This window comes from Triturus cristatus, chromosome 5_1, assembly GCF_964204655.1.
Source record: "Triturus cristatus chromosome 5_1, aTriCri1.1, whole genome shotgun sequence".
NCBI lineage: Eukaryota > Metazoa > Chordata > Amphibia > Caudata > Salamandridae > Triturus > Triturus cristatus.
This window is the reverse complement of record NC_140587.1, coordinates 803,424,362-803,448,579: the sequence shown is the minus strand read 5'-3', so window position 1 is coordinate 803,448,579 and position 24,218 is coordinate 803,424,362. Positions and strand designations below refer to the sequence as shown.

The 24,218-nt window shown below is 52.9% G+C and overlaps 1 protein-coding gene across 1 annotated transcript in view; it reads right to left on the bottom strand.

Moving 5' to 3' along the window:
- SMCHD1 (structural maintenance of chromosomes flexible hinge domain containing 1) overlaps positions 1 to 24,218 on the bottom strand; it is a 1,955,900-nt gene that overhangs the window by 494,762 nt on the left and 1,436,920 nt on the right. The window contains exon 37 of the mRNA XM_085605822.1: positions 23,698 to 23,850. Coding sequence (XP_085461948.1) covers positions 23,698 to 23,850 — 153 coding nt within the window. The remainder of the gene's footprint in view (positions 1 to 23,697; positions 23,851 to 24,218) is intronic.

Sequence of the window (24,218 nt, the reverse complement as noted above, 5' to 3'; positions counted from 1 at the left end):
TGTGGCATCCTCCCTGCACCCCGTGGCCGACTACTGAGTCAAGGAGCCCCCGTCCGCAGGCCCCGAGATCCCGCTCACTGCCCCCCCCCACGACCGACAAAGACCTCCGGCGACCAAAACCCAGGGCCCGCAACATCTGCCACTCAAATCGGACCCGTAACACCCGCCTCGCTGCGGCATGCCGTTATGAAATGTAGTTATGCACTATGGCTCCTGCACGCCCCCCGGCGCGAGCGGCACTGTGATGGGGGGAAACTGCCCAGGTAAAGGCCCCTCCGGGCCTCGCACCAACACTCAGCGCTATTCACGCTCCCCCGCTGGCCATCCCCCCCCCCCCCCCCCCCCCCCCCCCAGCCACGCCAGGAGGCCGACCCGGCCCGGCTGCACCCACAACAGCACCCAGCCAAGCCAGCGAGGATCGGGGACATAAGGCAGCACACGCTAATGAACAACCCGACAGCACACACACTAGGCCCCGGGTCACCCACCATGGTGCACGACTGCCCCCCCGCACAGTAACACACTGAACTAGAGGGAGGGGGCAGGCAATGCCCCTGCACTCACCGGGACCAAGTGGTCCAAACACTGAAGGGGACCGATGCCAAACCAACTACCGCCACACATGCGCAAAATAGCCGCCCTGTGAAAGCCGAGCGCGGCGAGCTCACCTCACCAGCTTAGCTACACATACGATACCATAAGGCGAGAGAGGTGCTGCAGAAAGAGAACGCAGCCAAGGATTAGACAGCATAAGAGCCGGCAACAGACAGGGTTTGAAAAGATTTAACTGCCATTAAGTAGCCGGGGGCTCGAGCACGAAGGCTGATGGAAGAGGAACTAGGCCGCCGGGACTGCTTGGTTCCTGTGAAAAGCGATAGAGCAGCAGGAGCATACATGCTGACATTTTAAATGAGAACAGTTGAAGATATTCAAAAATAATCGACAGAATGAATATCACCCATTGACTGCTATGGACGCCAACAGGGGCCAACCTCCCCGCATGAAACCTCCACCGAACACCAAACTAAGCTGGGTGAGTAGAATTCCGGCCCATACAGCTCCCGGTTCCAAACGGATTTTCGCGGCGGTGCGCCCAGCGTCCCGATGCACATTGCCCATGCCGCGGGGCTTCCGACTGGAATCCTCCTCCGTTTGCTGTTGTCCGCTCGAGTCAAAAGCTCCTCCGCCACCGAGACCAGTTGCCAGCTCCACGGCTACGAGACCGCAACCTGTAGAGGAAACAAAAGAGAGGAAACAAATTACGGGCTGCTGGTGGCCCGGGTGCTGTGCCTGAGGGGAGGAAAGGAACAAACGGCGTCCAGGCAGACTAAAAAGAGGGTGACCAGTGGGCGGGAGAGGTATATGTACCTCTCCCCACCACCCCCTCCTGCCCAGAAGTGACGTGGCATTGGGGACCCACCAGGGTCCCAAACACTGGGAGGCTGACTCGTCGTGTGCCATCCTGTGGCACTAAGAGGGGCCGCCCTCATAGGAGGGGCCCCTGCGTGGGCCCGGGGCAGCCCTGCATTAACCCTCTGAGCTACTTTCTAATGAGTGGAACCTAGGCAAAAACTCAGATCTTTCTCCAGCAGGAACATTTATCACCAGTTACCTTGAAAGTGTTGTTGCTGCTTGAAAACTGCAGGACGCACAAGAAACTCTGCAGTAGGTACTTTTTAAAACTGTTATTTCTGAACACAGCGCTCCCCGAAGTCAGCGCCTGATGCGGCTGCACCGGTCACACCGCTCTACCCACACCTACCGTCTCATTTGCAATTTTGAGGGACCAGACGTTGAAGAGGTAGTGATGGCCCTCGTTGAAGCGCTCTACCGCCTGATTCAAGGATTTTGCTACCACAGGGGTCATCGTGACTTCGCCCACCCGCGCCTCATCTGTGTGGACCCAGCTCACCAGAAAGGTAAGCCAGATGGCGACGAGTTTTCTCTTCATTTTCTGTGACTGAATTCTAGAGTCCAGTCCCGGACAGACTATTTATTTACTGGTATAGCTGTGCGTCTCGATTTCTGTTACTGGACACTCGACATTTCAAGGTCGGCGACGTCTGAGCGGTGTGCTCAGTGGGCAAACTGCAGCATGTTGATTATCTGGGAGCAAAACCCGCCCTCGGAGTCTAGCGGAAGAGCTCGCCACTCAGAGAGTGAGGATTATTCTCGTTGGATGATGTTGAGTCCTTTAAGGCGCACTCCATAAACGGACAACGTTTCAGTCTATCTAAGTTTGCGCCGATTGAAATAACAAAGAGATTTCCTGGCTGCTGTCTGTGGGTTGCTAACGTCTTTAGCCCCCTTGCACGCAACGTCGCCACGTTTGGTAGCGTGAGTGTGAGCATGCTTCATAGCAGATTGCAGTCTCTTGCCTCAGAGTTGTGCGCCACAAATGTGAACATGACGTCATGACGTCTCTCCCAAAATAACAATGAACACCATTATCAACTAGATGTGGCTTTGCATGCATGAAGCGTTGGAATCTATGACTAGTATCTTAGAATCTCTGCGAGGGACGGAGATTATATAAGCCTTGTCCAGTCCACCCTCCTCACAACAGTCCCGCAACTTCTTTGTGGCTGACGTCAGCGTGTGCTTCAATGTCTCAATTGTCGGCTTCCAGGTGCCTTCATGCACTTCGTATGTTCATTGCGTTCCTTCCGAAAGACCAAATGCTCCAAGAAGCCTTTAACGGGGAACTATTTTGTGCAATTCAGTTTTAATGCATTCTGTCATGCCATTAGTTCTCTTTTTTCCAACCACCGTCCAGTGTTGACATTAGCAGGCCATGCACTGTATCCCATGGTTGGCTGACAGGCTCTCTTTCTTGTACTAACTTTATAACTGGACATGTTTGGCATCTTTTGACTGGCACATGTGTGGTCAGTGTCCACTTTGAGAGTGTAGGTAAGGTGTCTCTTAATACCCTACCAGCAAGCATTGGTAGTGGTATGTACCTGGTGGGCGAGTGGGGAGGCATCTAGCACGAAAAGTGCTCACGCAGAATCGACATTCTGTTCTGTGCAGATTCCCAGTGCCTTCTAAAATGTATGTACCAATGAATAACTTCACCTCACCTCTGGCGTGCGCTCACCCAGGGAGATACCTTTTGCGCTGGATGGTAAGCTGTGGAGATAGTTCTGCAATTCTGCAGCTTAAAGCGTGAGGCTGTTTTCGGTTTTATCTCTTCAGGTAGTCACGGGTCGCCAACATTTTCACCTGCTTTGGACTGAGATTCTCAAAGTATCGAGTCAACACACATTCCATCATAGTTAGTGCCAGGCATCTTGGGAGCGCCAAAGTTAGCGCTCGGTTTGGCTTTTCTCCTTTGTAATTCTTGGCAGTTGAAGCTCTGTATTTAATGATGCTTGAAGCAGACTGCATTGCGGAACAACCATTAAAACAAGATATTGTCACATATAACACTACGCGCACACACATTGTTCGCTTCATGTTTCTTGCAAAGAAAAGCACCAGTTTCGGGACGTTTTTTGTGCATCGAAGTCTGGCTTAAATGGAACAGTATGAGACCACCGCAATCCCTCAGATAGGGGATGGTGCTCGTGCAATCTTGCCAGGAGACGTCAAGGGGGTGATAAAGAAAACGCTGGGCAGGTTAAAGAAGAAGTTGGAGACATGAGTGGAGGGAAGAAATCACGAAAGGAACAGCAAATGAGTCTAAACGTGTTGGAGAGAATCCCAAATTGGCACCCAACTTAAAACAAGCCTGCCAGTGGTGCGCGCGCGCCACTGCGAGCCATGGCCTATTGGTGTCTTTTATGCGCACCAAGCGCACCAATAGGCCATGGGCGGAGCAATGCGCCCGCCTTTGGCCAATTGCGTGCAGTCTTTTATAAAAAGACGCACGCGAAGGCCAATCGCGTACCACAAAAGGAATCGCACGAGCGTGTGCGATTCCTAGGTCAGCCTGAATACCCGGTTTTTCACCTACTAAATGTCTCGCGCTGCGCGAGCACTGTGGCGCAGTGCACCGCTAGGCGTGAGACCTAAAAACTGTGGAAGCATGGGAACAATGTGCGAAGAGCAGAAAAATTGGAAAAAACCGTGACTAACACCACCACCAGAGTAGTGCCAACACCGCAGAACCTAAGGGCAGGGAAAGAAGAAAAAGCAGAAACCTGCGCAGTCACCCTGCCAGCACATAGACAACCTCCCATCAAAGTAAAAGTCATGGCACACATAGGAAACCCACCCCCCCCAACCTGAGCAAGGAATGGGACCAGTCCCAAGACAGACAAGGACAATAAACCTCCAAGTCACCCCAACCTAGAGGACAACCAGCCACAAGGGACAAGGGCAAGACAAGGCCAGATGACCCTTAATCAGAGGATAGCAATGGAAGAAAGGGAGGGGAGGGAGGACAGGGATAGAAAGCAATCAACCTGGAGTAGCCAGAGCAGCAGGGCACCGGAGCACCAGAACCCCATCCTCCAAGGGCCAATGAGGAATGAACCGCCCCCAGACGGAGCCACCCGTCAAGAACAAGGAAGGCACTCACAGGAGACACAGCCCCCCACCGGGAGGCGAGTACCGAAGGCCAACCCAAGGGTCCTCGCAGAATAGGGGAGGAAGGGTTGGCCGTGAAGGAATCTGCGGCTAGAATCGTCTCTACCAGATACATCGTTACCGAAGGTAAGTAACTCGTACATCTGATAGAGACTACTAGCCGCAGATTCCATCACGTAGAATAGATACCCTAGCCATAGCCCCTGGGAAGGAGGGTCTGCGAAAGGACCCCACCAGCCAATGCAGAACAGAGGGCCCCACAGGGGATCAGATCTGTGGACCAGGCAGAACCTCGCTCCTGCTAGGCCAAGGGCACCCCCACAAGCAGAACCCCACCAACCCCAAGGGGATGTAGGAGGGTAAAAAGGCTGAAGATGTTTGCACACTCACAGCAGAGGAACCAAGGGTAAGGACTGAGAGGCCGAAGCACCCCACTCCGCCACAAGGCAACATAGCTTCTGCCCTTTGCCAAGACAGGAAAAGCAGAAGAAGAAGAACAGCCCGAGGCCCCAGGAAGGCCGAGTAGGCAACGCCTGGCAAGGAAGAACACAGGATCATTCCAGACCCCAGGACAGGAGCAGGGAGAGGAAGAGATGCCCGGGCACACCACTACAAGTGGCCGCGCACAGGACCTCAGGAAGCAAAAGCAACCTACCTAAATGCCATGGAGAACAGGCACCCAAAGGCGACCAGAACCCTCTAGCAGAGCGCAAGCTATATGACTGCAACCACTACCCCACATAGGGTACGTTAAGTCCCAAGATATGGGAACCCTCTTCGGAAGAACTTCCGCAGCAGAGGAAAAACAAAAGCGCTACGGGGAAAAAAAACACCCCCGCTGAAGGCGTAATAAGCAGCCCAAGCAAAGCAGAAGGCCCAATCTCAGGGCCAAGTCCGCGCAACAACTCCTGCAGAACCCACACACAATCAACACAAGGGCCGTCCAGCAGCCAACAATGCCAAAGTCCCAAGAAAGGACGTAAACGGACAGAAAACACACTCCACAATCAGACAACCGGCCTAAGAAGGACCAGAATCAACCCAACTCAGAAGTCACTGAGGAGGGGATGGAGGAGGAGGAGGATAAGGTGGAGGAGGACAGAGCCCCGCCAAGAGTCGTTGGATGGTGGAGTCGGCCGGGGCATTGAACAACAGGCTGCCATCAAACGGAAGGTTGATGAGTCGCTCCCGAATATTCTCAGGGAATACTCCGTCCCGAAGCCAAGCATGGCACCGGAGAGCGACTGAGAAAGCCATGGCCCGGCCCAGCACCTCTGAGATGTCCAGAGCGGAACTGAGAATAAACGCCGCAAGCTCCCGGCCATCCAATGCATGATGCCGTAAGTCCACCAGGCCAGACTCCTGGGACGCTGCAGAAACCAGAGACTCAGCCGAGTCCCACAAACAGGAGGAGGCCCTAGCCAGCACACACAAGGTGTTAAGGCCCCGCAGGGCCGCGCTGGGCGAGGCAAACATGTTGTGCCCCCCAAGAGTCCAGCCAGCGGACCTTCTCGGGACGGCGGAGTCAACAGTGGCGGCAGGGAGGGAAACGCAGTCTGTAAAAGGGGGTTGGCGGCTGAGGGGTGAAGGGAAAGACACCCCGAGTCACGCGGTGCCGGTGCAGAAGATGCTGAGGCACCGGGTCCCCTGAGGCAGGACGCCTCCAAGCCCCCTTCAAGGAAGAAAGGAGCGAACCTTCAAAGGGAAGCAAGACTTCCCTCCCACCAGAGACCTGGTGGAGGACCTACAATAGATGGTCCGCCGGAAGGTGAGCCACTGGGTCACCCATGCGCAGGATGCCCACAGCCGTGGACACCGCGTGAGCGAAGGCCGCACCCGCCTCCGTAGGCCCCGCGGTGGAGAAAACAGCTCCTCCCTGGGTGACGGCTGCAAACTAAGGCGGCCGTCCCCGAGGCCAAGCGGGACGGGCAAGGGCCAGACCTGGAAGTCAGAAGGAGACAATGAATGAGGGCCTTGAAGCTCTTCCGACGAACACCTCTGTCTCAGGAAGGGTGGGGAGCCGCCCTTCGATGCCGGTGAGGAAGACACCACACGGCGACCAGTCTCTGGGGAGGACGACACCAATATACAGCCTGCCTCCGGAGAAGGAGCGTCTGAAGACGAATCCATGGTACAACTCCTGCACGGAGCCATAGAGTCCGCTGCTTGAGGCAGGACGTCGGCACCATCCGGCGTCACCGGACAAGGTACCTCCAAGTCACCCTGCACTGGAGACCGGAGCGGAGACCGGAGTAGAGCTGGAGCTGCACCGGCTCCGGAATAACGCCCACCCGACCCCCGCCGAGGCAGCCCCCTGCTTGGGGGAACGAGACGGGCCAGGGGAGTGGCACGAAGCCCTCTGCCAGCCGCGGCCCAGAATGAGGCGAAGATCGCTCGGCAACCCATGTGGCGGCGCCAGGGATGACTCAACCTCCGACTCGTCCTCCAACGAGGGAGCCGCCTGTGGGGAGGGACGAGAGGGGCCCGGAGAGGGACGAGGGGTCCTCCCTCTGCCTCGACCCGGAGTGGGAAAAGGAGGGTCCACCGACCCCTGTGGCTCCGCACGGTCCAGCTGCTGCCGGCGCCGTAGCGGCGTCACCTCGGCCTTAGACAGGACCACCTTGTCAAAGGACCGAGAGGGGCTCGGGGATGCCACCGGAGCCCCTCCCGCGACACCACAGGGACCCCGTGGGAGTTTGAGGTGAGGCAGAGACGCCGTGGCCTGAAGGAGGTGCCCCAGAGGAGTCGCACCCCAACAGCACCACATCCTCCCAGCCTGGATCCGAACCAGTCGGCACGGCGGGGCGAGGGATCCGCCGACCCCCAGGAGGGGAAGGAGGAGGAGGAGACGCCAGAGAGGCCTGCAAGGCCACCGCATATGTCTCCATTTGGACTCTCAATGCCCCAACACCGGTAAACGCTGGATAGGACGACATGCGGGCCGCATCACCCGTGGAGAGACCACGCCCCCAGGAGGCCGGAAACGAGCCCCCGGGGACAAACTGCGACACTTACCCACTAGGGAGCGACGCACACGTGACATCGGAGAAGGGCGAAGACGACGACCACGGCCGTATCTGAAGCCGTCCGCCGAAGCAGACCGAGGGGAGGACGTCGACCTGAAGAGACGCGCCGAGAGAAGTTTCATCCAGCGCTCCCGCCGCGACTTCAGCTTCAACTGTTGGCACGCCCCACAATCTGTGGTGCCATGATTCTCCCCCAAACAACACATACAAATGAGGTGAGGGTCCGTCGCCTACATAAGATGCCCACAAAACGTGCAAGTTTTAAAGTCCGAAGGCATTCGCACACTGTTCCGTTCCAAAAGGAAATGGAAGAAAAAGGGTCCTAAACAGGCCCGTAGCAAGGATCGGATCCGCGTTGCACGCGGAAATGGAAAAACCTGACATAGGCGCGCCGGGGTGGGTCTTATGTGACCTCGCTGACATCATGTACGCGGACGACGCTTGGGCGAAGTCGCGTGATGTCGCCCCGGCGCGCAGGGATGCTGTGGCAAAAAAGTTTCCGGATCCAGTCTCACGCCTGGGGATAATTCTACGTCAAGGAATCTGCGACTAGTAGTCTCGTGAGTGTTCTCCCACTGTTTGAGGGTGCCCTGCTCCACCTTGGGCTGTAGCCACTATTTGTGACCCACCAGGTGACCCAGACTGAGCTTTTTTGCCTTGACGTTTAAAGATTTCACCAGGTGCTTCTCCATCAGGGAACTGCCCTGAGGTTCCAGCCAACTCCAGAGTTGTTGCACCTCCTGGCACAGTGGTGGTATACTTCCTAGTTTATAACAGTGCTTTACTGTTAAGAGAAATTCATCTGGATTTGATCTGCTTTCTGATAACCCTACCCAGCAAGATGCCATCAAACGTATATGTTATTATCCACTCTGAGTAATTACTCCTTTGGATACAATGACAGATGGCCCTTCTGAGGTTTAATCTGTGTATCGCTCCACCTCTCTGGATGGATGAGGAGCAGGAAAGAAGGAAGGCAGTGGAAATATCAAAACTCTATTAAATTATTTTGCTGTTAGGAGAAGGAAGATGTTAACTTTAGAAACATCTTATTTCTTCAAAACACAGTAAAGGGAGTTGATGTCGAGAGAGTGATTGACTTGTTTACCCATCTGGTAAAAGTATGACTAGAAGAAAGATCATCTTCCTAGTGAGGTATTTCAAACGTCAGGAGCGTGTCGGCTTGATTTGAGGGCCCATCAAGGAAGTCAGTTTTAAACTAAGATCTCATTGGGGAAACATTAAACATGTTGAAAGAAATTTTGCAACAGTCTGAATAAAGAACTTTGATTAGGGGGAAGAGCTGCACAGGGAAATTAATGTAAAATTACCCTTTACCGTTAATGGAATTCACGTATTCAGAAGTTGTTTGTGGTTGACAGCTTGAAATAAAAATATTAACAAGTTCCATCTACTATGCCACTGTTCATGTCGCTTTCTGCCAAGAAGACAACAAATGTGAGATTTTGAGCAGTCTCAGCTTGAGAAGGAAAGGGAAAGGGTTCACAAAATGACTACAGCACCAGGTAGCAAAAGCAGACCACCTCTATGTATAAGCTGTCGTAGTAGATGGATGCCTGGTTACCAACAGAACTTCCATTACTTCCAAAGAAAGGTAAAAAAACCCATCCAAGGTACCCTTTTAGATTTCAGATATCTAGGCTGAGGATTCAAAGAATGGGGCCTTCTGGGGCCTACATACATTTTTTACAGATATTTATTTAAATGTCTAACTACTTCACTGTTTTTTTGGAAGGGGGGGAATTGGTGTAGTTGTTTCTAGAGCATATATATATTCTGCTCAGATTTTAATGTCCTGTAGGGTGTTCAGCTCCTTTATGGCCTCCAGATAAAACGTCTATTTTTTTTTCTAATATTCTTTTGTATTTTAATGGTGAGTATGGGGCATTGTGTTAGGGGTAGGTCTCCAATATTTTCTTAGAATTATCAGTCTTACTGATCCCGTATTGCGTTGTTCATTTGACCTAAAGTTATAACTGATTGTTTGCAATATATTTAGCATTGTCTCCATAGCGTCATGGTGTGTATGGGACTTTGTGTTATGTGTAAGTAACATTTATTATTTTTCAGGAATTTCCTCATTTTTGCCAGCCTTCTGTAGGAGAGTAGGGTCTGCAATCCTATGATCACCCAGATTTTTTGCTTTTGCTTCATTGGTTTTTGACTTTCCCCGGCTGTGGGCCTGCCAATCAGACCCACAGCCTAGCTGTTCTCTCTCGAAATTAAACACATGTACATTAGGTGCATCCACCAATTGGAACTGGGCCGCCTTGTCAGTCCCTGTCTCAGCATACCACAGGTATCCAGGGCATCGGTGTACCCAGGGCCTACCAGGGGCTGCAGCATGTATTATGCCACCCCTGGAATGGCCGCCCAAATCTGACACAACTGGCTGCACGACAGCTGGGGCAACTTGGTGTCATCACCCGTTGCTGTAGGTGTAGTATTCCTACACCTAACCCTAAAATGGACACATGGATTCCTATCAGTCACTCCTATGGCAGGCCTTATCAATCCTGAAGGCAGAGTGCAGGGAATCATGTGGGACGGTGCTCTGGCGCGAGCTGAGCCCGTCGACGGCTTGCGGAACCAAGTCCTAATAGCCGTTCCATGGTGACGCGGGCCAACTACTTTTAAATGCATTATAATCCTCGCGGTTATTTGCTAACTCTGGCATCGCATCACCTACACATGTCGAGTAAGGTGTCATACGAATTGGAATACGAACCCCTCGCCAGTTCTGGCGACGGGGCTAGCATTCCCCCCTTTTAGAGGGGCACGACATGGAAGTAACCTTGAACCCCGGTTAAAGTTGACTCAAGCCTCAGCATCACAAAATGGATGCTGCCACCAGACACAAGTCTGACCTCCTGCTGCTGGGAGACCTTCCAGCGAGGGGAGCTTGGACAAAGGGTTTCCTGTTGAGGGCGGTGTTAGCACCATCCCAGACAGGGTTTGTGTATCCCAGGTAGGCAGGGCTGAAAGGAAGGTGATTGCCAGTGGCACCCCGGTGCTCACTGTGCATAGCCCGGCTCAAACCAGTTTCGGGGGCACACCAGCCCCTGAGCTGGGGCGAAGCCGGACAAAGGATAGGGGTGTAACCACCCCCCTCCTGGCTCCACCCATAGGTAGAACCTAGTCACGGGCCAGCCCCTTTTTCTTAGAATAAAGGTAGGAGCGAGTCCCCTTCCCAAATTGGATAATTCTGAATCTTGAACTACTTTCCACGAAAGGAACTCTTGACTATTTCTGAAGACTCTCCCTTGTGGCTAAGGAGTAGCCACCCTGCACCAGCAGGCACCACCTAAGCGCTTGCGGTTTGCTGTAAGTCTCTCCCACGGATCAAGACTGCCCAGCTCGACGAGACCCGAGTTCCCTGCCATCTCTGACCTTTTACCTACCTCATCAGCCCAGCTGAGAGTCGTAGGTGTGACGAGACCTGCGGGACCGGCCATCTTCAGAACCTGCACGACGCTTATCTAGCACGCCCACCGAGGGACCCTCGAGTGAGTGCACCTAGGGTTTGAGAAGCCCTAACCCTGAGCAGCTCCAGCACCGAAGTCTGCCTCCCCAGCATCCCCGAGATCTGCGTGGGGGCCCTTCCGCTCCTTGCTGTTCACCGCGTTGTTCGACCACTTGCCGACCGGCTTGTGGCCCTCTTCACGACGCACCACGTTTGTTTCATCACTAGTCTGGTTGCTCCAGACTGGCTCTTGCTCCCCTTCAACAGAGGAGTACCACGGACCCTCCTGGTCCACTCCCGACGCCATCTTGACTCCACCGCGTGGGCTTGCCACTGCCACGATCCGCTGCCCCATTCCTGGGCCCAGCATCATCGACAGCAGACACCTGCGTGGGACAGCTCGCCCTCCATCCCGGTCGCCGCCGCGCCTCCTGGTCCGAGGAACAGCCGAGTCCGACGTCATCCACTCACCTGGTCGAGGTGACTTCAGCCGGTACCCTCCTGGTGCCCACACGATCGCTGGCTAGCGGTTGAGAACTGAGTCCCCTCTGCTTTCAGGTTTCCTTCATCACCGATCCAGGCTTGGATCTCGCTGAACATCGACACTGGTCGCCTGCCAGCAACTCTTCTTTCAGGCTCCTGAGACTACAACGAGGACTTCCGACATCTTGCCGAACCTTCCACAGCCTCTGGGCTAGGTAACTCGAGCATTTCGGTGCTCCATCGCAGGTTCGCTTTACAAGTGTCCAGTCCCTTTTACGTTTAGTCCCACTGATCGGATCACTCCGGAATCAGTAACTTTAGACTTTCTAACTTCTCCCCTTTCACTTGCAGTGTAATGGTTTTGTGCCTTCGGGCATTTGTGTAAATTGTGCAACCAGAAGTATTTTCCTAAGAGTTTTGTATTGTGCTTAGCTCCCTGACTCATAAAGAGCCAGGGTAGACTTGTTATAAATAAATATCCTTTATTTTCATAACAACTTGTGTGGTGTCCTTTCACTTGGTGTTCAAGGGGTATATGTGATGGTAAACAGCTGGCTTAACACGCCCTCTAGAGTTTAGCCTAAGACTGCTCGTATCCACGCTACTAGGATAGCTGGTCTATAAGGTTGACTTACAACCAATCATCAATAAGGGTTGTTTGGAATGATACACAGTGATCACTAGAATAGTGAACACTACATATCAGGCCAACTTCTCACACCTTCCTCCTATTATCATGTGTGAGTGTGGATCCAATTGATGATTCCTTATTTGTCACATTCAAGGAAAAACACGGTAATAAAGCAGGAAAATGCTGGAGGCTCCTGTTTCACTAGACCAGGATCGTAGGTTTTATGGTTCACGTTCAACCAATTAAGAAAATGTGGCTTTGGGATGTTTTATTAACTGATAACTACAATATGGTCACTTAGGCAACGCCAAAGTTCTCGACTGAAGGTACGTTGGGCTCTTAATGTGATGTGTATGTTGCTGCTCCTCTGTACTCAGTCCCTGGTTGATACTAACATTAGGTACTTAGTGTAAATGTAAACACCAAATATGGGTTAATAGGTTGAAATTATTTTCAGTTAAGTTCTAAAGACAATAGAGCATAGTTGAACAAGTTACTTACCTTCGGTAACTATGTATCTGTAAGAAACATTAGTTAGTTAGATTCCTCACCTTAGAATATCCCCAGACGTCAGGCTGGATCCGGAAAGATTTTTCGTCAGCAATACCCTTGTGCGTCGCTAGGCGTCGTGATCGCCGGGATGACGTTGACGGAGTACTTAGTCGCCGCCCTTGCGCGCTGACGTCAGTTCTTCTACATAGCTTTCCGCGCCAGGAACGCAGAGCCATGCAAGAGACCGACACTGGTGCCAAAAATTCTAGGGCCCTGAAAGGGATGACGTCAACCCTAGATATCAGTTCGCAGAACGGGGAGGATGGGTGGGTCGGTGAGGAATCTAACTAAGTAATGTTTCTTACAGATACATCGTTACCGAAGGTAAGTAACTTGTTCATCTGAAAGAAACACGTTAGTTAGATTCCTCACCTTAGAATAGATACCCGAGCAATACCAACCCCGGTGGTGGGTCTGCGAACCAAAATCACACCAGAAAGTCCTGGAGAACAGAACGGCCAAAGAAGCCGTCTCTCCGGACTTGGCTGTCCAGGCAATAGTGTTTGGCAAACGTGTGCAGCGAGGCCCACGTTGTTGCCTGACAAATGTCCTGCAAGGGGACTCCCCGGCCCAGGGCAGTGGTCGCCGCTGTGGCCCGAGTGGAATGGGCCCTCAGCCCTACAGGAGGTTCCTTTTTAGCTAAGGAATAACAGGCCTTGATACACAAAACGACCCACCGGGAGAGGGTTTGCTTGTGTACCGCTCGCCCCTTCTTAGCGCCCACGTAGCCAATAAAGAGTTGGTCGTCCACCCGGAACTGTTTGGTCCGGTCCAGATAAGAGGAAGCCTCTCTTCCTCTTTCGAGGGAGGCGGAAAGAAGGTAGGCAGTGTAACAGACTGGCCGATGTGAAAGGCAGTTACCACCTTAGGGAGAAAGGAAGGACGAGTCCTTAGAACAACTTTGTCCGGATGGACAGAAAGGAAAGGAGGCTTAGAAGAGAGAGCCTGGAGCTCACTCACCCTTCTAGCAGAGGTGACAGCAACCAGGAAAGCAGTCTTAAGCGTTAGCAGACGAAGGGGACAATTATGAAGATGATCAAAGGGGGCGCACATCAGATAGGTCAATACTAGATTTAAATCCCACTGATGCATTACGAAAGGGATAGGAGGGAACATGTGGGTAATGCCCTTAAAGAATCGAGAAACAACAGGGGATTTAAAAAGTGAAGGCTGATCAGGATGCCGTAAGAAAGCAGAAATAGCCGAAAGGTATCCCTTGAGGGTGCCCAGAGCGGAGCCCTGCTGGGCCTGAGAAAGAAGAAAGAGGAGAACCTCAGAAAGAGGGGCAGAGAGGGGATCCACAGCCTTTGCTGTGCACCATGCCACAAATTTGTTCCACCTGCAGGCGTATACCGATTTTGTGGACGGACGCCTGGCTGCCAGAATAACATTACAGACTTCAGGAGGCAAGTCAAATGGCATCAACTGCCGCCGCTCAATCTCCACTCATGGAGGTGGAGGCTGGACAGGTTCGGGTGGAGGACCGTCCCCTGCTGCTGCGACAGAAGATCCTCCTGAAGAGGCAGTCGGATCGGGGGATTGATCGATAGACTGAGTAGCTCAGGATACCAGTATCTTCGTGCCCAATCCGGAACCACAAGGATGACTTGGGCCCGGTCACGCCTGATCTTCTTCAGCACTCTGGGCAGAAGTGGTATAGGCGGAAAGGCGTACAGCAGACCACGATGAAAAGCGTCTCCGAGTGAGTGCCGCCTTGGAAATTCCAACGCGCAGAACTGCTGACATTGCGCGTTCTCTTCGGTGGTGAATAGATCTAACCAAGGCTCTCCCCACTGCAGAAAGAGGCCTTGCGCCACGTCCGAGTTCAGACGCCATTCGTGATCCATCATGCACCGGCGGCTGAGTTCGTCTGCTCTGGCGTTCAGAGAGCCCGCCAGATGTTGAACCACCAGGGTGATGCCCTGATGTTCCAGCCATGTCCAGAGGCACAGAGCCTCCTGACAAAGGGTCCACGACCCCACGCCTCCGTTTGTTGCAATACCACGTGGCGGTGGTGTTGTCCGTGAACACCTGCACTACACTTCCCCGGACAGAGGGAAGGAATGCCTTCAGTGCAAGTCGGATCGTCCGCAGCTCCAGAAAGTTAATATGGAGCCGGGACTCTGCCGGAGACCAGAGGCCTCTGATCTCCGCCTCTCCCATGTGGCCCCCCCCATCCCAGCAGGGACGCATCCGTCACTACTACGTGCTCCGGTTGGGGTAGGGAGAGGGATCTGCCACTCACCCAATCGCGGTCCGTGAGCCACCACTGCAACTGTCTGGCAGTACCCTCCGAGATCAAGACATGGTCGGACAGGTTGCCCAGATGCTGGGCCCACTGAAACTTCAGGTCCCACTGCAGAGCCCGCATCCGCCACCTGGCGCGATGCACTAACAGGATGCAGGAGGCCATCAGACCCAGAAGCCGCAGCACCAACTTGACCGAAACCCGGGATAGAGGCTGAAAGATTGGGATGAGAGCCTGAATATCCCGGACCCGCTGTTCCAAAGGATAGACCCGGAACTGCGCCGAGTCCAGAACTGCTCCGATGAACAGGAGCTTCTGGGAGGGACTCCGATGCGACTTTGGCACATTGATGGAGAACCCCAGCAAATGCAAGAGGTCGGCCGTAGTCTGGAGGTGGGAGACGACTGCCTGGGGCGAGCCCGCCTTCAACAACCAGTCGTCGAAATCGGGGGAAGACTGGAACCCCTAATCTGTGCAGGTGAGCTGCGACCACCGCCATCACTTTCGTGAACACCCGAGGGGCACTAGTGAGGCCGAAGGGGAGCACTGTAAACTGAAAGTGCTTGTGGCCTACCGTGAACCGCAGGTAACGCCGGTGGGCCGGCAGGACGGGGATGTGGAAATAAGCGTCCTGCAAGTCCAACGCTACCATCCAGTCTCCAGGGTCTAGGGCAGCCAGAACCTGAGCTAAGGTGAGCATTTTGAACTTCTCCTTCCGGAGGAAGGCGTTGACGCTCCTGATGTCCAAGATAAGGCGTAGGCCCCCTTTGCCCTTCTTGGGAACCAGAAAGTAGTGGGAGTAACAACCCCGACCTACTTCTGGGCCAGGAACGCGCTCGATGGCCCCCTTGGCCAAGAGGGCCGTAACTTCCTCCTGCAGAAGTTGCAAGTGATTCCCCGACATGCGGTGGTACTGCGGTGGCATGGCTGGAGGGGTTGCCTCGAAGGGGAGGGAGTAGCCCCTTCGGACGATTTGCAGCACCCACCTGTCCGATGTGATGGCAAACTCTGCCTCCCACTGGCGTGGAATGGGCCTGAAAGCACGGACTAGGAGGGCTTTGAGGCGGATGCTGCCGGGGTAGATGTGGATGGACCGGCTGGTTGTCCCCCTGCTCCGCCTCGGCGGAATCCACGTCCGCGACCGCGTTGAGACTGGTTCGGCAGCCTGTGGCTAGACAGACGTGAGGGGCCGCCCCTTCCTTGGCCACAAAAGGGACTGTGAGAAGTTGGCCTGATATATGATGTCACTAGTTCTAGTGTACACCTTGTATCAGTCCAAACAACCCTTATGGTGATTGGTTGTAAAGTCAACCTTATAGACCAGCTATCCTAGTGGTAGCATGGACAAGAGCAGTCTTAGGCTAAACTCTGTATGGCATGTGAAGCCAGCTGTTATACCATTTGCAACCCCTTCAATATCAAATGAAAGGACACCACAACAGATATATTATAAAAATAGAATGTATTTATTCTAGTCAAAATACCCTCAGCACTCTTTATGAGATTAGAGGTAAGTACAACATAGTCTTATTTAAGCATACATAAGTCACACAGGTAAGTAATACAGTTAGGCCCTAGGGGCCACGCAAACCATATACTAAGTAAGTGGTATAAGAACCACTGTCACGAACACAGGTTAGGCCTAGGCCATGGCTGGGGCTACAATATCCTATCAGTGCTAGGCAGTGGGAGGCCCACGGGATTCAGGTGCAGAGTGGAAACACTCACGCGTAATGCGTTAAAGTCGATAGAAATAGTAATCTTTAGAAATTAAGAGTTTTAGGACACTTCGGAAGGAACTAGGAGTTAGAGACTTGGAAACTAGACACTAGGATAGTCAATACCCTTGTGAGCACCGGAGTACTCAAGTTACCTAGCCCACGGGCTGCGGGTGCATAGGTGTGAACTTGCGTCGGGTTTCGTCGTCGACTCCTATGGATGCCTGAAGAAAAGATGCTGACAGGCAGTCAGTGAAGAGTGTCCGGTGGATTCCAAGGATGGAATCAAGAAGGAGGATACCTGCAAGCAGAGGGGACAGAGTCTAGGTCACCAGCCAGGAGCCGGGAAGGAACCAGGAAGGAACCAGGCGATGTCGTGAAGATGCAGGTGAAGAGGTGAAGCTTGTCGCAGCAGCCACGGGTACCAGGAGGCGTCGAGGATGACCAGAACCAGGAGGCGAGCTGTCCCACGAGGGCTCTTGCTGTCGGCGATGTCGAGTTTGGACACAACAAGCCTTGGCAAGCGCAACCCACGCAGGATGAAGGATTGGCTTCTGTTGCAGACCAGGAAGGCCTGAGGTACTTCTCTTTCACAGGGAAGCAAGGGCCAGTCTGGAGGAGCCAAACCAGCGGTGGAAAGTTAAAGGTTTGTCGTCTCAAAGGCTACTAGCCAACGGGCAAGCAACCGGACAGACGCGTCGAGCGGGAAAATGCAGAAGGGCCCCACGCAGAACTCGTGGAGTGTGGAGGGCTGATCTTCGGTGCAGATGGTGCTCGGGGTTGGGGCTTCTCAATCCCCAGAGCACAACTTCGAGGATGCCTCAGAAGCTGCGCTGGAAGCAAGTAGCCAATTTTCCCAGGTAGCCGGTCCCACGTCTCTCGTCGCCTCCACGGATCTCAGCTTTGCTGTGGATGTGGATCAGGGTCGGAGAAGTCTGGAAGTTAAGGCGCTGGTCGGGCTCTGCAGTCGGTTCCTCGTAGAACGTTGAGCAAAGCAAACGGCAGGTCGCTTGATGGTGCCTGTTTGCACAGGGTGGCCACTCCTTGGCCACAAGGGAGATTCTTCAGTCTTCTTCCGTAGTCGAATGTCGAAGGTCCAGAGTTTCTGTTCAAGTTTCAGTTATCAGGATAATCCAAAGTCCTAGGGACTCCGCTCCCACTCTTATACTAATCTGGGGGGCTGGGTTACCTGCTAGGTCCCTCCTATGGGTGGAACCAGGGAGGAGGGTGGTTACACCCCCTTCCCTTTGTCCAGTTTCGCACCAGGACTGGGGCTGGAGTGCCCCAGCACCGGTTTGAACCGGACTATGCATGGGACACCTTGTGTGCCCCAGGCAGTGTCTCGTTTCATTCATCCCTCCCTGCCCCAATACACTAAGGCCTGTCTAGGGTGGTGCTAGCACCTCCCAAGGCAGGAAACCTATTGTCCAAGCCTCCCTCGCTGGAAGGACTCCCAGCAGCAGGAGGTCAGACTTGTGTCTGTGGCAGCAGCATCCATTTTGTGATGCTGGGGCTCTGGTTAACTTTAACCTGGTAGTAGGTCTTCAACATGTCTTCTCCCTCTAGAAGGGAGGAATACTATCCTCATCGCCAGAAATGGTGTGGGGGTATTATTCCAAAGTGTTAGACACCTTACACGACATGTTTTGATAAAGCCAAACCATAGTTACCATAACAGCGAGGATTATAAGGCACTTTAAGAGTATATGGTAGGCGATATCATAGAACAGCTATAAGGACATGGTTCCGAAAGCTGCAGACAGGCTCAGCTCATGCTAGAGCACCATCTCACATGTTACCAAGCATTCTGCCTTCAGGATTGTTAAGGCCTGCCATAGAAGTGACTGATAGGTTACCCATGTGTCTATATATAAGGTAGGTATAGGAATACTACACCTAAGCAAGGGGTGATTACACGACCTTGCCCCAGCTGAGTGATCAGCCAGTTGTGTCATAATGGAAGGCCAGCCAGGGGTGGCATAATACATGCTGCAGCCCCTGGTAGGCCTAGGGTACACCCATGCCCTGGGTACCTAAGGTACACTGTACAGGGCCCTAGAGGCTGATCCTTACCAATTGGGTTATGTACCTAAAGTACATAGTATTAATTTAGAGAGAGAACAGCTGGGCTGTGGGTCTGATTAGCAGGCCCACAGCCACATCCAAGTTGAAAACCAGTGAAGCAAAAGCAAAAAGTGGGGAGAACATAGAAAGCAGACCCTACTCTCCTACAGGGACGAAAAGCGGAAGTTTGCGGGCGCGGGGCCCAGAGGCCCAAGGACTTAGCCGTAGCCCTGGAGTCCTTAATGCGCTCCAGCGCACTGGCCGTTTTGTCTCCAAAAAGGTGACTGCCATCGAAGGGCATGTCCATGAGGGTGCTGTGGACATCCATGGAGAAACTCGTGGACCTTAGCCAGGCGTGGCGACGAATCGCCACCGTAGTCGCCATTGCCCTGCATAGCGAGTCCGTTGTGTCCAGTCCACATCGGATTGCATGCCGTGCCGCATCCCGCCCTTCGGCAAGAGCCTGGTAGAGCCGTGTCCGGGCCCCCTCTGGACACTGGGGCAGCACGTCCTCCACCGTATCCCACAGGGAGTGGGAGTAACGGTCCAAAAGGTACGCGGTGTTGATAGACCGCACACCCAAACTAAGGGAGGAGAACAGTTTCTTCCCAAACTGTTCCAACCTTTTGGATTCCCGATCCGGGGGAGCGGACGGGAAGGAGGTCTGGGAAGTAGAGACCTGGATAACCAGGCTCTCGGGCGTGGAGTTCACCGACAGAAAACTGGGGTCGCCCGGTGCAGGGCGGTGGCGCCGGGCCACAGGAGGGACTGTGGAGGGCTTGGACCAGGTGCCCTTCAGAACGTCCGACAGTGCTTCATTGAACTGCAGCAGAGGCTCGGAGGAGCTTGCTGATGGTTGAAGCACTTCAGTGAGGAGATTAGTCCTCACGGCCACAGCAGGCAGCTCTAGCCCGAGGGCTTCAGCCGCCTTGCGCAGCACCACAGAAAATGTAGCACCTTCCTCCGAAGCCACGGACGGAGGAGAGATGAAGCTAGTGTTAGGGGAGGTATCAAGACCACTGGTATCCCCCAGTTCGTCTGCCCAGTCCTGAAATAACTGGCACTGCCGTGCCAGAGGGTCCTCAGACCCCTCCCAGTCGTCACCGCCATCCGATTCCTGGTATACAGGTGGAATGATTGAAGCCGGGCGGAAGATGAACCTGTCCCCCATCGGCGCCGGGCGGCACCGCTCCGATGCCGGGTCCGGACCGGGACTAAACCGGGGAACGGCGTCGTCCGAAGGCGGCACCTTAGGGGTCGGCACCGGCAGAGGGGTCGTAAGGTAGACTGGCGTCGACCGGGATCCAGGCCTGGATCCCGCGGGGACCTGCGGTGTTCAGGCCTGGATCCCGCGGGGACCTGCGGCGTCAGGACCGGAGTCAACGACGGGGCCGGAGCCGCCGACTCGCTAGGCCTCCCAGTCGAGCCTGCGGGGCCCGAAGGCGCGCCGGCAGTCGTCGACGGCGGAGCCAGGCTCCTCATGGCCACGAGGAAGTCTCTGACCGGAGGGTATGGGGTCGGACGGGACTCCTGCGGCTCCGACGCGGTCGTGCGGGTGGTGCCACCCGAACCCTCAGCCGAGTCGCGCAACCGGCGAGGGGAGCCAGAAGAGCGATGACGCCTCTTCGACTTCTTGCTGTGCTTCGACTTACCGGAATGCGAAGACTTCGACCCCGACGAGCGATGATGACTGCCGCTCCGCGACCGGTCCCTCGACCGCCTCCTCGACCGGGACCTTGAGCGGCACGGAGCCGACTGCCGATCTCGAGCAGCTTGCGGGACCGCTCCCGCATAGCCTTCGAGGTCAAAGCCCGGCAGTCGAGGCACGACTCGGCATCGTGGTCGGCGCCAAGGCAATAGAGGCACCGACGGTGGTGATCCGTGACCGACATCAGTCGGTGACAGGTATCACAAGGCTTGAAGCCAGGCATCCCTATCCGCACCAGAGTCGAGGTCGACTGGAAATGGAACCAAAAGAGTTCAAAAAAGTTTAGTCAAAAAGTGACTAAAAGGGTATGCTCTTCCCGGATCGGCGCTTACTGGCGCGGAAAAAAGAAGAACTGACATCAGCGCGCGAGGGCAGCGTCTAAGTACTCCGACAACGTCATCCTGGCGATGACGACGACGGACGCGGAGCCGCAGACGACGCCTAGCGACGCGCAAGGGTATTGCTGACAAAAAGTCTTTCGGAATCCAGCCTGATGCCTGGGGATATTCTAAGGTGAGGAATCTAACTAACGTGTTTCTTTCAGATAAGTATTTTAGATGTGAACTGCTTGTTCAGTCGTTAGCACTGTAGGAAGCTGACTTTGTATGTAGTGATGCCAATGTAAGGGCACACCATGCAAAAAGTCCAGACGACCCTTATTTGGTTTACAGGGCTTACTTTAATAATCCCAAGTGCTCTATTAATGGTAGTATTGTCGAGCTTATCAGAGGGGAGTGTTAAGCATTTGTTGTACACACACAGTCAATAAATGGTCCACACACTCAATTAGAAATCCGAGACCAATTTATAAAAATAAAGTAGATTTTTATAGGAATCGAGACACCAAGATCTTTAAAATAACTTGATTTTAGAAATAAACATTAATAGAACTTGCATATTGGTTTTGAGGCACGACCCTTGAATGTTACAATGTTAATCTATAGAGGGGAAAACACATGGAGCAAAACGGTACTTGCAGTCGGAGTTCAGGGGTGTCCTTTGGGACTTAAGATGCTAGGGGACCAAGGTCCAAAGTACCACTAGCAGTTTCCTTTTATCTGCCCGGGTGTGTCTGGGTGCAGAGATGCTTGCCGGGATGGTAGCCTCAAACGCTACACGGGTAAAGTCAACGGGACCTGAAACAAAGAGGCTGCAATGTGGGACTTGGGGCAAGTCCAGCTGAACCCAAAAGGGGGGCCTCAGGTCATGGCAAGCCCTAAGCCAAGGGGGCGCAGACAGGAGTTGTAAACCCGGACTAGGGGCTCTGATGCAGAGGAGCATTTGCTCCAAAGGCTGTTATATCTGCAGGGGAGGAAAACAAAAATAGCAGCAGGGCCACTCTGGTTGTGGGTCTTGTGGGTTGTGGAGCCCCTTGTTGTGCAGGAAGATTTCCAAAGCGGTGGTGTCCAAGCTGGTTACAGAACACGCCTCGGCTGGTGCAAGTGCCCCAGTACTCACGGTATTGGTGCACGGGAGCTCCTGGAGGGTGCAACGTTTCGAAACTTGGCAGATAGACGGGGCTGACCTCCTTGAGCCACAAAGACCTCCTCCTGAAGTGATGCTCCCTTGGTGGGCCCGATGGCCAACAACACAGTGAACTGGACGGATGCGGTCGGTGCCTGCGGATGTAGGGGGATGGCTCCTCCACCCATAGGGAGATGATAGCTGTTTGTTGAAGTGCTGGGCAGCCTTCCAAGTGTTGTGGAGTATGACCTGCTGCAGGATGAGTCAGTCTTTGCAATTGTTAAGGAGCAAGAAGCAAGGCAGAGTTTGGTGCCAGTTTTCTATGCAGGTCATTAGTTCTCACGGGGTTGACTCTTCTTTGTCCTTTTTCTGTTCCTAGGTAGTCCTATTTGTCTGTCTGGTGTTGAGGGGCACCCTAAATGCTCAATTTAGGGGTGTTTAGGGGAGTATATGGTAGTAGCCAAAGGGCTACTTAACACTAATTTTACTACAGTCCCTATGTGACCACTTCCTGCGGGGAGTGGGCATAAACCTGACACAGAAGTCTATTTCAACAAAAATCAAGATGGTGAAACCCTTCTTTGGCCATTCACTTAAGGTAGGCCACCTTAGGGGTGTGACTAGCCTGTGAGTGAAACACGCCTCCTGAATATCTAATTTCCCTATTGCTCTTGTGCCAAGTTGGCCCCAGGGCAGGGGGTTGCGTTCCCCAGGTCTAGGGGGATGGGAAGTCTTGGTTTCATATCAAAGGCGGTTGAGGATTTTAAACTCTGGCCTTGATATGCTAAATCTCTACCATCCTGCTGGAGGAGGTGAAAACACCCTCTGCCGAGAAGGAACTGTTTCTAACCTCTTTTGAGAGCGCAGGCTCTCCCTTGCAGGGGGTCAGAACATTGTCTGTGGTGGCACTCTGGAAGATACCAGTCAGCCAACACACTACCAGACTTGTAGGGTTACAGGGGGCACCTCTAAGGTGCCTTCTGGGTGCATGTCTTCATAATTCTTCATGTTTTCATAATTCATAATTCTGATGCTGGCATCAGTACAGATTTATTAAGTCTTAAGTGTTTGTTACCAAACACCATTTTCTATTGTGAATCATGCAGCTGGGTAACTCGTAATGACCAGCGCCAAGTACATGTCTTTACAATGGCTTCATGAACGCCTTCAATGACTAGCAATGGAACTAGGCATCATAGGGGCGCATCTGCTCATGCATGCAGATGTGCCCCCGCATGTACTATAATTCTCCCTGCCTTGGGGCTCGGAAGGCCTGCTATAGGGGTGACATATATAGTACATGCAGTGTGTGTGGGCACCATTTCACACATCCTGCAATGGCAGTCTGCATGCAGTGTATGTGTGGTTCCCTGTGGGTTCCCATGCCTTGGGGGCCACTGGTACCATTTACCACGGTCTTACAATGGGGCTAACGTCCTTTCCAATTGCGTTACAATCAACATCACAGAAAGAGCACTAGCACTATGGCCTGGTTAGCAGGGACCCAGTGCACATCCAATCAAAAGCATCAGTACTAGTGAGCAGAAAGTGGGAGGGACCATGTCAAAAAGAGGCACTTTCCTACAGGCACATATAAATACACGACATAGCTTCACTATAGAAGAAGATAAAAAAAAAAAACTCAAATCCCGGCGCTTTCACCAAAATATCAGTGTGCTCAAGAGTTCAGAAAATAAATATTTGCAGCACTTCTGTCACATGCACCTATTCCAAACAACACCACAGTCTTTAAATGACAGTCGAACAAGAAGTAACAAAAACTTACTGTAATCTGTACCAGTCCATTTTTGACAGGGAACTCAATTTTACTAGTATTACCCTCAAATTGTGGAATATCTGTATCCTCTTCTGAATTACTTTCAATTCGAGCTATTACGTTGCCAGTCAAATTCATACCAGCAGGGTTGTCATATTCATCCTAGAACAAAACAATTTAATTAGATGTGCGCCACCTTAATGTTTTTCTTTTTTTTTTTTTTTACATGAAGCATGGAGTTTAGATTATATCACTTTCAAAACATTAAAAGCAGCATCGCAAAACATGACTACATCACGAAACTAAGCATTATTTTACGCCACACTGCATTTACTGATAACACAACATAATCTAGGAACCAGATTTTCTTTAAACTTATTTAACTTAGTAGCTAGTACGAAGCACACCCCTCATTTAACATGTTCTAAATGCCTGTTTCAATACCATCGGGGAGTTGGAACTGAAAGAATTCAAGCAGATTGTTGCTTTCTGTAATAGATGTTCCGGGTGGATGTACATCTTTAATTTTG